The sequence below is a fragment of the Urocampus carinirostris genome, chromosome 18, assembly GCF_059441175.1.
Source record: "Urocampus carinirostris isolate Australia breed hairy pipefish chromosome 18, RoL_Ucar_1.0, whole genome shotgun sequence".
Taxonomy (NCBI): domain Eukaryota; kingdom Metazoa; phylum Chordata; class Actinopteri; order Syngnathiformes; family Syngnathidae; genus Urocampus; species Urocampus carinirostris.
This window is the reverse complement of record NC_142366.1, coordinates 11882555-11899494: the sequence shown is the minus strand read 5'-3', so window position 1 is coordinate 11899494 and position 16940 is coordinate 11882555. Positions and strand designations below refer to the sequence as shown.

General features: G+C 39.0%; 1 protein-coding gene across 1 annotated transcript in view; it reads left to right on the top strand.

The window, feature by feature from the left end:
- The window catches only part of malrd1 (MAM and LDL receptor class A domain containing 1), a 43629-nt gene that overhangs the window by 7947 nt on the left and 18742 nt on the right, over positions 1-16940 (top strand). The window contains exons 7-20 of the mRNA XM_088322861.1: positions 1060-1150; positions 1216-1359; positions 1869-2021; positions 2130-2235; positions 3562-3929; positions 6251-6699; positions 7968-8055; positions 8121-8300; positions 8375-8531; positions 10629-10785; positions 13892-14002; positions 14128-14341; positions 14412-14659; positions 15057-15348. Coding sequence (XP_088178987.1) covers positions 1060-1150; positions 1216-1359; positions 1869-2021; positions 2130-2235; positions 3562-3929; positions 6251-6699; positions 7968-8055; positions 8121-8300; positions 8375-8531; positions 10629-10785; positions 13892-14002; positions 14128-14341; positions 14412-14659; positions 15057-15348 — 2758 coding nt within the window. The remainder of the gene's footprint in view (positions 1-1059; positions 1151-1215; positions 1360-1868; positions 2022-2129; positions 2236-3561; positions 3930-6250; positions 6700-7967; positions 8056-8120; positions 8301-8374; positions 8532-10628; positions 10786-13891; positions 14003-14127; positions 14342-14411; positions 14660-15056; positions 15349-16940) is intronic.

Sequence of the window (16940 nt, the reverse complement as noted above, 5' to 3'; positions counted from 1 at the left end):
GGTTGTCATCTGTTTATATAATAAAGGCAAATCCAATGTCTGGCCCGTGATCATTTTTTTATTGGCCAGCAGCCTCTGCCAGTAATGTTGACTGCAGTCTAACATAAATTTGTACAAAAAAAAAAAAAATCACCATTTTACCAGATAATGGCAGTAGCCCATTGGCCACTTTGACCTTGGCTTTCTGAGTGAATTTTAGCCCACCCCTTTCCCGTCATGGCAACTGTAAATAAAATTAAAAAAAGAAAGTTTACTGTGAGGGCCGGCGTTTCCAGGACAAGTGGAAATTGGAGTATTTTTTCAGCGAAATCCAAAACAATTGCGTCTGCTTAATTTGCCAAAAGACTGTGGCTGTTTTTTTAAAGAATATAATATCAAGAGGCAATGCCAGACAAAACACGCTGATCGGAAGCTAACTAAAAACGAACGTGGTGAAAAGGTGAAGTAACTGGAAGCTGTTTTAACGGCACCGGAGCGCTTTTTCAGAAGACCCTGCGTATCAAATGAAAATGCTACAAAGGCAAGCCAAAAGGTCATGACGCAGATAGCCAAACACAGCAAACCTTTTACGGAGGGTAAATTCATTAAAGATTTTTCAAAGAATGCCAGGCTGAATAGTCAGCCCTAACTCAGCTTACCAAATCTGGCCTGCTGTCTGAAAATTTGAACACCCCTGATAAAATATAGCTGTCTATAACATATGTAGGCTATCTCTTTATATTATTATTCTTTTCATTTCTAAAAGGTGTTTTACATTTTTGTTTTAATATTATATGTGTTTGTCTTGTACAGTCCAAAAATACAAAAAAGGCCTATAAATATGTACAATATAAAGCAATATTATGAATAAACATCCAATGTAGGGAAAAATAAAGAAACAATAATTGCGCCTTGCTGCTTCCAGTTCCCCCTCCCCCATGAGACACATCATAAATGGCGGGTCATAAAGATCCAGAATTGCAGATAAACCTGCTCGGTGGACTTTGTCGTTGCATGCAATATAATTTCCAAAACAAAACTAACAGGGATGAAACAAGAAACCGTGTTTTTGTTTGCTAGGTGGTAATTGAAGGAACTATATCTGCAGAAAGTGACAAATCAGAGGTGGTGGCCATCGATGATGTTTCCTTTAGTGTCCATTGTGTACCAGGTACTGACATAAAATATGCTGTTCCTGCCTCATAAAATGTATTATTACATATTTTTTTGTTACAGTTTCAGTACTAAGTGTGCTTCCCACTACAAGAACCTGTCCTTCGACCTGGTACGCTTGCGAGGGTGATGGGCCGTGCATAGAGGGGCACAAAGTGTGTGACTTCTCAAAACAATGTCCCCAAGGAGATGACGAACGAAATTGCCGTAAGAGCGTTTGGTTATTGTTTTTTTATTTCATAATACAGTAAGCCCACCGGTAATAACAATATTCCACACACATAAAACTGTTATTTTACCCAACACCTATATGGGAAGAGGATTTCCCAAAAATATTTACATAGACATTGTTAAGATCCACAAATGTATTCACAATTTAGTTAAAACCTAAAAATCAAATATAATGATAAATTCACAAGATTTAAAAATCACATATATGTAATGCAGATATATTTGTGCACCTGCTAAATACATGATTTACACTGGATTTCTTTTTTCAATAGTACTGAAAACATTGTACAGAATACAGACTACCATTGCACCATCCCTTGATGTAAAACCTACACGAGGGAAGGGACAAACTCAAAAACCTCAGCATGAGGAAAATTAAGACTGTGTACAAACCCTGGTCTTATAGCGGGGTCGCTGTATCCCAGGGATCTACAATACAAACAGATACATAGATTTGATGGGTGTTTCATCAATTCTTTGTCCAGCTTCAACGTGTGACTTTGAGAATGGCTCGTGCGGCTGGTACGAACTCACCCTTGGTGACGGTTTTGACTGGGTCAGGGGCTCGTCAGCCGACGTGCCCCCGGAGTATTATGGTCGGCCTCCGCCACTGGACCACTCAAGTAACAGCACAGATGGTACGTCAAAGGTTTGAATCTAAAATATATTTGTCAATAGAGCATTAAAAAACGCCACGCAAAAGATATGGAGGTTCTCTTTAAAGTTGGATTTTTGTTCCACGACAGGTCACTTTATGTTCATACTGAAGAATAGCAGCAGTCTTTATCCGAGAGCAGTTCTCAGAGGACCATGGTTCCAGCAGTCGGCCTCCGGATGCACCATGACCTTCTGGTAGGGTGAATTTGTGTCTTCTTTCTTTTTAGCTACTTTCACTAAGAAACATTGGGTCAAAAATAACCCAACTTAAATTCCAACTTTCCGGTCTGTTTTGTAGAAAAAAAACAAAAACAAATTTTGGTCATTTTGAAAATACCGGCCCCATTTATGGGTAGTTTGTATTAATTCATCTGTATGCGGTTGGGGAAAAATGTGTATCGTACTCCCCTTTTTTGCCAGTTTTTAAAAACCATTGGGTAGAAAAATTTATCTTTTGGACTATTGATTGGATTCAACTTTCTTGTTTTTTTGTTGAAAAATAAAGACCCAATATTTTGGGTTGGTTTTAAGCTTATTTTGGAGGGACTTATTTTTATACAAGCCAGCCATTTTTAATTTAAATAATTGACCTTCGGTTTGGGGCCAAATAAAAGGAACCATACAAACACAGGAAAAGAGACTTTTTAGAATGAAAATAAAGATAATTTGTGTAAACAATTTTATTTTATTTACCAAACAAATGCTTGATAACATTTGCTTGTGCACCACAATATTTTTATCAATCTACGATGACGTTGTCATCTGCTACTAGTGACCAAGACGATCTAGATTAGAGCCGAAATGGGCAAGACGAGATCAGTCCAACAAAAACTAGTTCAAAAACAAAACTAAATTATTACAAAAAAACCTTCCCAGTTCAAGATTTATTGTACAGCTTACAGATCAAGTCATGTTTGTTTGTTTAGCCCACAATCAGAAAATGTCACAGACCACCATAACAAGATCCCCTGATCTAAAACCTGAACGAGGGCAAGGAAAAACTACAAAACCTTAGAATAAGGAAAATAAAGAAACCCTGAGATTTCTTTTTGGCTCTTGGGATCACAAGTAGAACAATATTTTCCTGGCGAGGGCTCTGAGCAGAAACATATGGGGTACATAATTAAATCAGATAGACATGAGGGGGCAAGTCCATGCAAAATGATGATACTAACAGAACCTTAAAATCGCATCTTAAACTGACAGGGAGCCAGTGCAGGTCAGATAAAATTGGGGTCACGTGATCGAACTTTCTTGTCCTAGTCAAAAGCCTCGCTGCAGTATTTTATACTATCTGCAAACTTTTGATAGACATCGGGAGACAGGAGAAGTCTACATTACAGTAATCAAGGTGGGAGGTAACAAACGTATGAATTATACTCTCAGCACTCTGTAAATCAGCCAACAAAGTTCTGTCAAATTAACACACGTAAAGGATTGGTCCACTGTTGACCGGAATTGGGTTCTTTTGGAGCCAAGTGATTTTGAAATATAGATTCTGTCCCTTTTTTCCTTTTTCAGGCACTACAACTCAGGCATATCAGTTGGGGCCGCCGACATGTACCTCCGGGTCCGGGGAGTCCAAAATAACACTCTCATATGGAGGACCTTGTATGACCAGGGAAGCCGCTGGAACCATGTCAGCGTGCAGCTGGGCCGCATCACGCGCCCCTTCCAGATCGCGCTTGCTAAAATAAGCTTGGGAGTGTTTGACGGCTTCTCCACCCTGGACGACGTGTCCTTCCACAACTGCTCCATGCCGCCAGCCGTTGACGAGTGCCTGCCACAGACACACTTCCACTGCATCCACACCCGGGCGTGTGTGGAGCGACTGCTCCTATGCGACTTAGTAGACGACTGCGGGGATGGTTCTGATGAGAATGGCTGCTGTGTGTGGGATTTTTAAAGCTTTTATATAACTTCATGGGTAGATACTGTATTGCGGTGGTAAATTTCCACAAGAAATTTTTCCACAACCAAAGGCCTGAATATGGTGTAAAACCGTGAGAAAACACTTGTGATGTTTCGGATGAATTGCAGATATTTAAAAGGTGCCCAAAGGCCAATTTGACCCGATTATACAAGCAATCAGAGCTGTGCTTAAAAAAATGTTTTAAAGTGCATTATAAATTTTGGTTCAAAGACTCGAATAGGGTGTAAAACATTGAAAAAACACGTGTGTCACAATTGTGTGGTTAACTGTATTTTGGTATTGTATTTTATTTATCGATAGTTTTGGTCCAACTCAGTTTCAGATGTTATTTGGGCCGAGCCAAGTAATGGAATCAAAAGTAAGGCGACTGTGAATACAATCAGGTAAGCGACGCCATTCTGGCTTATCGGCCAGTTAAACCCTCAGCTGATAATGCGAAAGCAACTGCCCTCCCTGAGGGAAGTACTGAGTCGGTTCTTTCACTTCCACTATCAAGAAAAGAAGACAGTCAAGGAGGCAAGCTTGCCTAGTGGTGGAGGACGTGTTCTTAATTTGGGTGAAGGTCAAGATCTCCATGGAAAACAATGAGCCAGGCTTCCGTAGCTTTCCTTGAAGGATTCACAGTCGCCATACTTTTCACCAAATAACATCTAAAACTGAGTTGGAACAAAATCATCAATAAACAAAATGTTCTAAAATACAGTTTACCACAGAAATGCACTTTTAAAATGTGATTTTTAAAGCACAGCTCTGATTGCTTATATTAATGAGCCCAATTGGCCCTGTGGCAACTTTTAAATATATTCAATCCATCTGAAACGTCACGAGATGTGTTTTCTCATGGTTTCACACCATATTTAGGCTTTGGCTCGTCAAAATATTATTTCTGGAAATTCCCCCTATATTGATTGACCTTTTGCACACACGTGACTTAACCACTTGACGACACCATGACGGACGGTGGTAAACCGTAGTAAACAGTGGACGAGGCCAGTAACCGCAGACAACAGCAACAAAAAAGCTGTTCTATTAGAGACCGTTGGCAACGGCTAGTCGTACCAGCTGTCAGATAAGTTGTGGCACCTAGTCGGAAAGCACAAGTCTGGCTATATAGAAAAACTGAGGATCGTATAAGCAATGCTAACTACCAACCTAGACAGTCTTCCTCCTTACATATCCAAACATCTAAACAAATCGTCCAATCTGCCTTACTACAGTCCTCACCATCTCTACCACTGTATTGTCAATGAAGTATTCCCATACACTGGTGCCGATCCAAAAGCTTATACAAGTCTGGGAGCTTACCAGTTTTTCTTGCTGGTTGGGATACCGGTACGCTTTGCTCACTGACGCGGGGAGGCACCTCATTATTTATTGCAAAGGTAAGACACTAACGTCAGCTGTGTATGCTAATATGTTTTATCATCAAATCTCAAATTGACTGTAACCGAAAACTACTTAATTGTTTATCATTTTTATTTCAGCTGCTGTAGCTATCTTGAGTGTATTTGGCGTGACTTATCGCTATTTCTGGTTGCCTGCGGAATCTCCCCCCCTTCACACAAATGCGTACTCATTTTTGTAGTAATTACGCCAATCAATATTCCTTAATGAACACATATTACAGACTACAATAGTGACACTTGTTCTGTTGGAATGCAGTGCTAAGAAGCGTAGGAAAACACGAGTGCGCTCTCATGTAAAGGGGTGTGAGATACTTCTACTAGGGACTCGAAGTTAGCCACAACATTCGTGCTTACTTAACATAAAATGAATCAAAAATACATCAAACGTACCTTTTAAAAAATGCTCTGCGCAAATCCTGGAATAATTTGAGGGCTGCGAGTCCCTCCTTGATAATGCATATAAACATCGCCGTCTTCTGTCGTCATCAAAACGGACATAATAACATTTCAAATCTGGCTAAGATCCTTGCCTTATGGCACAGCAATAAATCACCATCATAATACGTTTTTCTTTGTGGTGGTTATTGGTATTTTATTTCAACTCAATTGCTGTGCGCACAAGTGCCTCTGCCGTCCGTCATGGCTCACATTCTGCCAGGAAAGGCAACTTGATGTCACGTGCAAATGTCAATATAAGGACTAAAATGGCCGTGGGTTACCTTTTAAATATGTCTGATCAAAATGAAACTTAACAGGAAGTTTTTTCTCCTAGTTTCACACCATATTCAGGCCTTCGTTGATGAAAAATCAATATTTCTATAACAAAGACCACCCTAGTTGATCTTGTTTAGCTGTATTTTTCTTTTCACAGCCCCTGAGCTGCAGTGCAACTTTGAGCAGGGCCTGTGCAACTGGAAACAGGAAAAAAACGGTGCCGGCGATGTTTTTGACTGGACCCGCACCCGAGGCCCTACCCCGTCCTTCAACACAGGGCCGTGGAAGGACCACACGCTGGGCACCAGGCACGGCCATTACCTCTACATTGAGTCATCAATCCCTCAGGAGTTCAAGGACACGGCGGTACTGCTGAGTCGGGTCTTTCAGCCCACCCACAGACGGGGCCAGGACCCTTTCGACCCGCGCCACCCATGCGTGTTCCGTTTTCACTATCACATGTTCGGATCGCACGTGTTCTGCCTCGCCGTTTACCTTAGGACCACGGCGACTGGGCGAGGACAGTTGCTGTGGGTTGGGTATGGAGACCAGGGGAACTTTTGGCACAGGAAGACTCTTTACCTCACCAGCGCTCGACCTTTCCAGGTAAGGGTCCTACTCTTCATTTTCCATGTGCACAAACATTTTATAAAAGGTACAATAATGTGCAGTTTTTGTAAGTTCATTACTACCGTGATTTACGCTCTATAAGGCGCACTAGAATATAAGGCGCACCCGCCCAAAGTAGTCTTTTGCCATATACTTGATCTGTTTACGGCCATACCACCCTACATAAAGCCCAATCTTAGGAAGTCAAGCAGGTTTGGGCTTGGTTAGTACTCAGATAGGAGACTGCCTGGAAATACTAAATAGGTCATTTGGTGCACGTTCTTCTGTGACAACACTGACTGTATAGATTTCTCCTCCGTCAAGGTTGGAATCATTAATGGAAACAGGAAGTCATTGGTAAATGCATTAACTCCATGGCTGTTTGTATTTGCATGTAGACGGCCAGACACCATTTATTAGAAATAGCATCTTGTGTATAACCTTTGGGCAAAATGTCATATAAAACTATAATATTCAAAACCAAACAGCACAATAACACAAATGAATTAAAATATAAATATAAAAATATGAAATATGAAAAAATATTTAAAAAAAAAACATTGGTTCTTTAGAGCTAAAATGACCTTAAATTAATTGTTTTAAAAGAAAACAATAGCATTCATTTATATAGCTCGTACAACACATTTAATTTAAGGCAAAAGTATAATTACATCAATATATTTTCACGAAAAACAAAAAGTAAACAAGTTAATCATATATGAACTTAAATTATCCTATCAATTGTAAAACACATTTAGAAAAATACTAAATGTTCATTTTATATATTATTTCAAAGTATGTATTTATTTTATTATCATTTATATTTCATATAATATATTTTTGTCATATTTCAAAAAGATTTCTGTACGGCTAATGAGATGAGATGAGATATATATATATATGTAAATTTTCCTGACTTAAATGCTGTACTTTAATTCAAGCAATTTTTTTTATACCTCTTAAATATTTTATATACAATTACATGTATTTTTTGAGGTCTATTGTCGCCAATGGCATCACATTTGGACACTACTTTAATTGTAGTGTAATTGTAATTTGTATTCAACCCATTTCCTGTAGTTCTCTTTTTATAAAACATACCTTGGAATACAAATGGATAATAAAACTACTGTATATAGAGAAAATCCCAAAACCTGCAAATATGTCATTTTAATTTTTTCACACTTTCCTGTTTGTAATCTTGTAACTAGCTCCATATTTTCTCACTCAGATGCAAAAAGTTGTACTCTTTCCCTTGTGGTTAGATCGTCATCGAAGGTACAGTGGGGGATGATTTCCACGGGGACATCGCCATAGACGACCTCTCCTTCCTGGGCTGCATTCCGCATGAAGGTACGCCTGCAAGGTCAGTTTGTCCATCGCGACTGAGAGTTAAAGATGATCATTTGCTGAGAAAGGTGAGCTCCCCGAGGCGAATACCACCAAACCCGTGGCGACCACACCGGCCCCCTCGGTTCAGCCCCACCGTTGCCCTCAAGGGGAGTTTGCTTGCGGCATAGTCGGCGAGTGTGTCGCAGGCGACAAAGTCTGTGACTTCAGGCATGATTGCTCGGACGGATATGATGAAAGAGACTGCGGTGAAAATAACGATGACGACGTTTGAAAAAAATCTGAGCTACTCCCTGAATGCTGTCTTTGTATTCTCTTCCAGTGGCTGAGCAGTGCGATTTTGAAGGTGGTAAAATGTGCGGCTGGGAGACTGTAGCCTCTCCCCTGGCGTCTATGCATGCGTTTCAATGGGCTCCTGACCAAGGGGAGAGCATTCACACCGGAGAGCATTATCATCGTCCTGTTGCCGACCACACCCTGTGAGTGTATCATAGGGTTGGGCAACTATTTGGAGTCACAGGCCGCATTGGGTTAAGAAATTAGGCCGAGAGGCTGATCCTGGAGACTTACCCCTTTTTTTTAATTTATGAATAAATATACATGCAAGACATGTTATATTTATTGTATGTGCTTAAATAGATTAGTCTCATCAAATTGGTTTTGAAACACTCACAGTTAAAGCAAAATCAAATTTAAGGTCCCTGTTTTAAACACTTAATCTGATATTTGGTTTTGTAGTATTACTGTAGTTATATTTCTAGTAGTGCTATAATTTTGTTTTTGTACTATTTTTGTAGAATTGTTGTATTATTTCTTTTGTAGTATTTTTGTAGTATTACTGTAGTTGTATTTTTATCGTATTTCTTTCAAAATATTTCTGTAGTAGTATTTTAGTAGTTTTTCCTGTCATTATATTACATAATATTTTATACTATTTTTGTATCATATCATTACTGTTGGGGTATTTTTATTTTTTTTGTATTTTTGAGCATTCCTAGTCAGATATTTGCAGTATTTGTGTTAAATTACTTAGTATGTCGATAGTAATATTTTTGGTAGTTTTTAAAAAAATATTTTATCGTATTTTTGTAGTATTTCCATAGTAGCATTTTTGTAGTACCGGTATTTCTTTTGTAATATTTTTATAGCAGTATTTTTGTATTATAGTATTACTATAGTAGTCTTTTTGTAGTATTTCCAAACTTCTTTTTCTTTTCAGAATTAAAGCAAAAAAATATGTTTAGTCACTTTTTTAAGCTCTAAATGTCTGTTTTGTCGTATTTTTGTAGTCGTATTTTAGTTGTATGTGCACAAGCGACAATGGGGACAGTTGGCACTAAAAAAAACTTTCATTTGTTGTACTTTATTTACTATTATATATATTGTTATTATACATTTTGACCATTTTAGTTTGGCGGGTTGGATGAAAAAGCTTGGCCACCCCTATATACTATGTATAGAAAAAAATCAGGATATTTTACTACTTTATTACAATTTCAAACCTATTTTTCAGAAATGTTTATTAATTACGAGTTGCACAATGAGCATCAGAAGTAGTAAAACCTGAGTATAATATAATGAGTAGGTGCCAGAGTTGGTTCCACTGGCGACCGTAGTTGTGTTGGCATCAAGGGTTGTCAGGTTCGTTCCATCAGTGGTCTGAAGGAGCTGTCTGCTATTGCCATAATGTTGTGAACTTCCTTTGATGAGGATTCCTTTAATTTGATCAACAAAAGATTCTTAATGGAATAAAACTTCAAATCAGAATATTTTCTTTGGATTATTTACCGAGTAGAATTCCACAAATGAGAGTTTTCATCGTCATTGCAATGGCTTACGGTGTAATATTTCCTGTGAAAAAGGGACAATCTTTATATTTGCTTTAACTCTTAAATTAAAACTTGTAACTATTGAAAGCACAAAATAATTGAAAATTACTCACCACGCTGAATCGAGTTTTGCCTAAGTGTAGTTCAGGTTGGAATCTTTGTCAATGTTGATCATGTACCGCCGTTTTATATTGCTTGGAAACTGAGTTGCGATCATTACTCAAGCATGCAAGTCCAGCATCCATCCAACCCTCGTAAGGCAAGGCGCTAATTACCCGACAGTTATGAAGACATGTAAGATTCTTGAAATCCGGCTTTGGTAATTAAATGACGTATGAAATGTAGTAAGGTGACACCATTTCTATGGAATTAAAAGTAAATATGCCTTATAATCCTTCATAGAAAATACATTAGAAAATAAAGGCAAATTTCATATGAAGTAAAGGCCATAATATATTGGAAATAATACTCAACAACTAAAAAAGAAAAAAAAAATCCCTGCTGCTTGCACGACTTGGAAGGCATGCCAAATTGATGATGTAAACCACGTTGAAGGTAATTGCCAGTTAAGAGGTATGTTTCAATGGAATGATCTTCAGGTTTCTTCCTGTTTGACTGCATTCTATAAAAAGTCCGCGTGTGATTGTTCTTGTCCCTCATGTTGTCTTTGATGAGCTTGTTGGTTGAATCTGATTTGACTATTGTCGTACATTACCAAGCTCAACTATCCAAACTTTTGTTCGGCAGTGGGAGCCCGGAAGGTTGGTACATGTGTGCCGACAGCTCCAACGGCGGCTATGGCCACAGCGCCGACCTCCAGTCACCTGTCATCGCATCCACGGGGCCACATTGCACCCTTGTCTTCTGGTATCACATGGGCGGCTTCACCGTTGGCTCTTTGCAAGTGAGACCGGCATGAAAAATAAAAAAGAAATAGAGTAATATCTAAACACATTTTGGTCAAAAATGTACAGATTTAAACCAGTGGTTCTCAACTGGTCTGACTAACGAACCAATATTACACCCTAGAATCAAGCCGCCACCCAGATCAAGAAGAATTGCAACTTCTTAAATTTATGGGATAAAAAGATTGTGAAGTTCTAAGCAGATATAGTAGAATATATTGACCTTTTTTCAAAAAACAAAATAACCAGAAAAAACAAAAGGACTTTAAGTACTGTTAATACTGGCATATTAATATAATTGTTGCGATCCAGTGTTAAGGAGTGCAATTGACTTTCTTTTTTTTCTTCTTAGTATTATTTTACCAAGGCAAAGGCCCGCGACGCACTTTTGGGTTCAAACCCACCTGTTGAAAAACAGTGATTCAAACAATCTTCCCATTGGATTGCTTTAACACCCACACAAAAAGAGAGAGTAATTACTCAACAAAATTGGGTCTTTTAAAAAATAAAATAAAAAAAAACTTTACTCCAACTTGTTTTCTTTGCTGTTTTTGTAACTACCAAAACTGTTAAAATAATTCATTAAAATTGGGTACTTTTGTTCAAAAGTGCTGTACAGAATTTGGAACTTTCTCACTCGCTGACTCCATCATCTGGCTTGTGTCATAATTGCAGCCCCTGTCAAACTGCTTATGTTGCAAGTGCAAGTATATGCATTTCTTAGATGTACTCGAGTAAACTCTTCTTATTTTATCATTTTGAGGTTTGGCTTGGCGTTTGGACTGTACTTGAAACGGGCATTTTCTTACTTTCACCATTTTCATGCTACACTAACTGTGCTGACAGGCATGCATCCTCCTACATCCTACACCTACCTTCCTCCTACATCCCAAACTAAAAGTAATATAAAAGCATAGCACTGTGGGGAATACAATGAATAAGGGCTCTTTGAACTCAGTTGGGCATTGTTAAACTAATACTTAATAGAGAAAATATTTTACTTTAAAACACCTAAAAACACTTCAATCGATGCACCCCTCCTAAACAAAAAAGATTAGCCGTGTCCAAAAAAGTTATTTTACAAATAAACCTACAAAACATATCGATTTATACAAAACAACACCAAAATTTTTTGTTTAAAATGTATACAAGGATATAAAAACATAATTCCCTGTGATAAGTTAATAATTAATTAATCAATTTTTTTGTAAACTATGCCCCCCCACTCCCAAAAAATTGAGTCCAAAAAATGGGGGTGATTTCCTTTAAAATAACACAAACTGTCATTTTATTTTTAAATCCTGTGGTCAACATTTTTTTTAAACAAAACAGTCTAAAATTGAGTCACTTAATTATTAAAGAATTCTTAACCCCTGCACACACTAGGCCCCAACCGCGTGCGACACCACTGGGAGACGGCGTCAGGTGTGCACCGGTTGGCACTTTGGGAGGAAAACGGCGCGGTGCCATTGGCGCCAAGGATCAATCATTTTTAATGAAATGAAATGAAATGATCTGAAATGAAATGATCTGCATTTATATAGCGCTTTTCAAGTCAATGACTTCCCAAAGCGCTTTATATTGTGCTTCACATTTCCCAATAGCGGCCGTGACCTGTGCATCCATGTAAAGCGCTAACCTGCTTATTGGAGGTAATTGGGGGTTCAATGTCTTACCCAAGGACACTTCGACATGTAACACGGACAAGCCGGGATTCGAACTGGGATCCCTTAATCCTAAAACGATCGCTCTACCTCCTGAGCTACTGCTTAGATATTTTTGGCTCTCAGTCCCCAAATTCTTAAAGTGTGCAGGGTAGCGAGGAAAACTGTGACCCTACGCGTGCGCTCTGAGTACGAAACTGTCTTTGATCGGAGTTCACTTTTATTTTGGAGGAAGCAAATGGTCCAATGTAGGGATGGGAATTCCAACACTTTTTATGGAATCAGCTTTTTTGTCTTAGCTCACTAAAATGAACTCTTTCAAATCCCAAACGCTCGTCAGGTTATTTTTGTTGTTTAATCCATATAGTATGTATATTTGGATGTATTGTTATGGATACCTTTAAAATGGGGAAAATAAAACAAAATGAACACATAAACATTAACACTGAAAAACACAGGAAACATAAATTGATATACTTATAAATCCACAAAGAAAAATATAATATACCAAACAATTTTAACCTTTTTTATACAGCACAGAATCCCTTCAAATGAATTTTGACCAATCACAAGAGTAAAACAGTGTCTCGAAGGGAACTCTTAATTGGTGGGGAGCCAGCTCCCGTCAACCACTTCCAAGAGCTGTCTCATAGAGTTTCGTTCGCGGACGAAACAAATTGGTTGACGCCGCATCTACCAATGACACCAATGACACCTATGACATCAATGACACCAATGACACCAATGACACCAATGACACCAATGACAGTGGTTGATCCAGCCCCTGTTCGCCTTTTAATAATAATAATAATAATAATTTCCTTTGTATTGTCATTCTTTGTAACAATGTACACAGAACGAAATGTCGATACACCTGACCCGTTGTAGCGAGCCGATGCAGCCGCAGCCAACAGAGGGCGCCGCCATTTACCAATGTTATAAGTCTTTCTGCGCTTAGTAAATACTGTATTCGGAATTGCTATCCAACTAAATGGTAGCTTCTATCTTGACTGGTGTTATGATCTGAAAATACGTGACATAAAAAACTTGGAGGAGAGAGGAAAATTGCTCCGCTGAAAACAGCGTCAGGTGTGCAGGGGCAAGGCGCCCTTGGCACTCTGCAGTAAAGGTGTTGACGTCAAATTCCCCATGCGGTTGGCAGCAGCTAATATTTTTTAAAAGACTTGATTGTTTTGAACCCCTTAAATGTGTTTTTGAGTTTGTTCATTACTATTCGGCCACCATACCTCTTATTATTCACTAAAAATACTGTCTATTATCAACAACCCAAAAATGTGGGTAGTGTAACTCCCCCTGCGCCCCCAAAAATCAGTCCAAAAGGTTGGATAAATATATCCAAGTAATAAATAGTTAAATATTTGGCTCATTTTGTGGTATTTCTGGTCCAATGATTTTGTACTATCACTGATGTCTTTTGCAGCTTTTGCTGAGGCGCGGAAATGCCACTCACGAGGTTTGGTCCCAGACCGGTAACCAAGGCAACAAGTGGAGAAGAGGAGAAGTGTTTTTGGGTCTGTCACATGAATTTCAGGTTTGGAATTTTTGGGGGAAACATTGATGAGTCATACATCCCCCCAGTTAGCATATTAGCTTCTTTACTTTTTTCCAAATAATTTCTTTCCATCCACTCTGCATTTTTCTGGTGAATGACACTAGGTGGTGTTCCGAGCCAAGCGCGGGATCAGCTATATGGGCGATGTGGTGATCGACGACGTTGAATTTGTGGACTGCCAGCCCCCTCTGGCCCCGCTAGGCCCGTGCGCCCCCGAGCAGTTTGCCTGTGCCGATGGCCATTGCGTTCCCCGTGAGAACCTTTGTGACTTCATCCACCACTGCAAGGACGGCTCGGATGAGGGGCTTCACGTTTGCAGTAAGTGGGGGCCACTATTCACTTCTCACTTGTGAAAGATGTAATATCCTTACGTCGTGTCTGTTTTCAGAGGGCCGCAACGGGCGCTGCGATTTTGAGTTTGACTTGTGCTCCTGGCGCCAGAGCTCAGAGGACGATTTTGATTGGCGGATCAAAGCCGGCAGCACACCCACCCTCGGCACAGGCCCGTCCACGGACCACACCTTGAGGGACCCCTCTGGGCACTACCTTTACCTGGAGAGCTCCTTCCCCCAGGGGGCTGGTGACAGTGCTCGCATTTCTGGGCCCTTGCTGAGCCACAGGAGTACTCAGTGCAAGGTAGGCATTTTTTTTCTCGTTTTAAGTGTTTCATTCTATTGTTGCTGCCATGTGAAAAAAAATTGTGTTCAGTGTTTGATAAATATATTGTCTGTTATAAGCTTGCAATCACAAAAGAAAATCATCTTTATTTAAAAATATAAAGTGTAAAAATAAGTGCAAACATTTACACCTTAGTCAGTTCGAGTAGCCCGTTTGCATCATCGCAACTGTCGGCAGGATTGCGATCCACCGCTCCCTTCTTCTTTCGTCTCCTGCAATCGACCTGTCCATCAATCATCAATCATGCCTTTCGAAAATGTCAACAAAATTTGATTTATAACTATGACTCCATAACAAATACAATAAAAAATCAGCACCACCCCACTAATTTGTGTAATTGCAACATTCCCCTTAGATGCGGTTCTTCTTCCACATGTCTGGAGACGGCATCGGGACGCTGGGCGTGTTCCTCGAGAGCCAAAGGGTGCTTGTCCCCCTCCTCAACCTGACAGGCGACCAGGGGAACTACTGGCAGGTAAGGGAGGTCCCACTTAGCCACCCCGAAGATTTCCAAGTCACCTTGGAGGGCCGTGTGGGTCGAAATCCCAAAGGGGACATCTGCCTGGATGACATCACCTTTTCGCCCGGGTGCCTGCTGGCGTCCTCAGGCGTACTAGAGGACGCGTCCCCTCCTCCCCCTCCCCAAGGTACGCTTTGCAAAGCTCAGCTTCCTACCTTTTGACTTACTCTATTCACCCTACAAAGGTCTTGTAATTGCTTTTCTACAACACTCCAACAGACGTCTCTATTTATCAAAGAAGCACAAGCACACATCTTACAAAGTTTCCAACAATTAAATTGCTTCTTTTTTTTTAAGTTTGTTGTTTTGTGTTATTTCTTTGGCCAAGGTAAGACAAGGAATTGCAATCATCTATTGTTGCTAACCAACTTCAACACAATGCCATCTTATTGTTAATTATTATCATAGTTAGGTAAACATTTGTCCTATCCAGAAGATGATTACTTATTCCCACCTCTTTGACATTCTATTTAACATCTGCTGCAACAAGGGGAGGTTCAATTTTTCACTTTTGTTAAGCTGCTTTTTTCTCGTTAGAACTGCTGCCGAGTGGAATCATTGTAAATGTAATCATCATCGTAATTACATTTTTGGGAAGTTCCAACAAAAGAAAATGTTTCACTTCGAATTGTCAACACTAAGAAGAAGTATTGTTCTTGCTGCCCTCTGCTGGTCATTTGCTCTGTAAATATTTGTTATGACGTTATTTGTCAATTAATTTTCAGTTCAGTTGGCTTTGAAAGTCCTTAAAAAGTGCTTGAATTTGACTATGAAATTGGTCAAGTCAAGCCATGTTTATTTGTATAGCCCTTAATCACAAGGTGTCTCAAAGGGCTGCACAGATCACAGATTATTGCAAACCACAGAGCAGAAGAAATTGTAATCATCACTTTTAATGCAATCTCATCTCATTTCATTAGCTGCACCACTTATCCTCAGTAGGGTCGCGGGGGTGTTGGAACTCATCCCAGCAATCATCGGGCAGTGGGCAGGGGACACCCTGAACTGGTTGCCAGCCAACCTCAGGGCACACAGGGACAGACAACTCGCTTGCTCATTCACACCTAGGGACAATTTGGACCGGCCAATCCACCTGAAATGCATGAATGTATTATTTATTTATTTATTATTATAAAATGTCCATCTTATTTATAATAGTTGAATGTTTTTGATTGAAATAAAAACTTTGGGGATTTTAGAGGTATTACAATGTAAAAGTCCCACAAACCTATTTGTTTATATAATTGTTTTTTCCTTTTTGTTCTACTATGTTACTGAGATTAATTTTTCCAATAACAATATATTTTTTATTTTACTTTTAACAGCTGTTAAAAATACAAATTTTGTATTTTTTTTTAAATTGTGTACCAAAAATATATAACGTCACTCATTTTGAAATATATTGTATTACTCTTTTTTGATTTAGGAAGTTGTTATTTACTTAATTATTTTTCTATGTTTATTTTTTTCCAATGTAAATTAATTCATTAATAAATGGCCTTTTTTTTTCATTATTTGATTGTATATACAAAGTACAAGTGAAAACAATTAAAAAGATACAAATATGCTAAAAGATGAAGACTAAACATTAATGAATAATAAATATCAATAAATATTAATACATATTTGTATATTCACAGTGGCAGTTGTACAGTACATTGTGCTAGTGGATGCAGTAGATGAGTACAGGGTGGTAATGGCTTTTGGTAAAGACGCTGT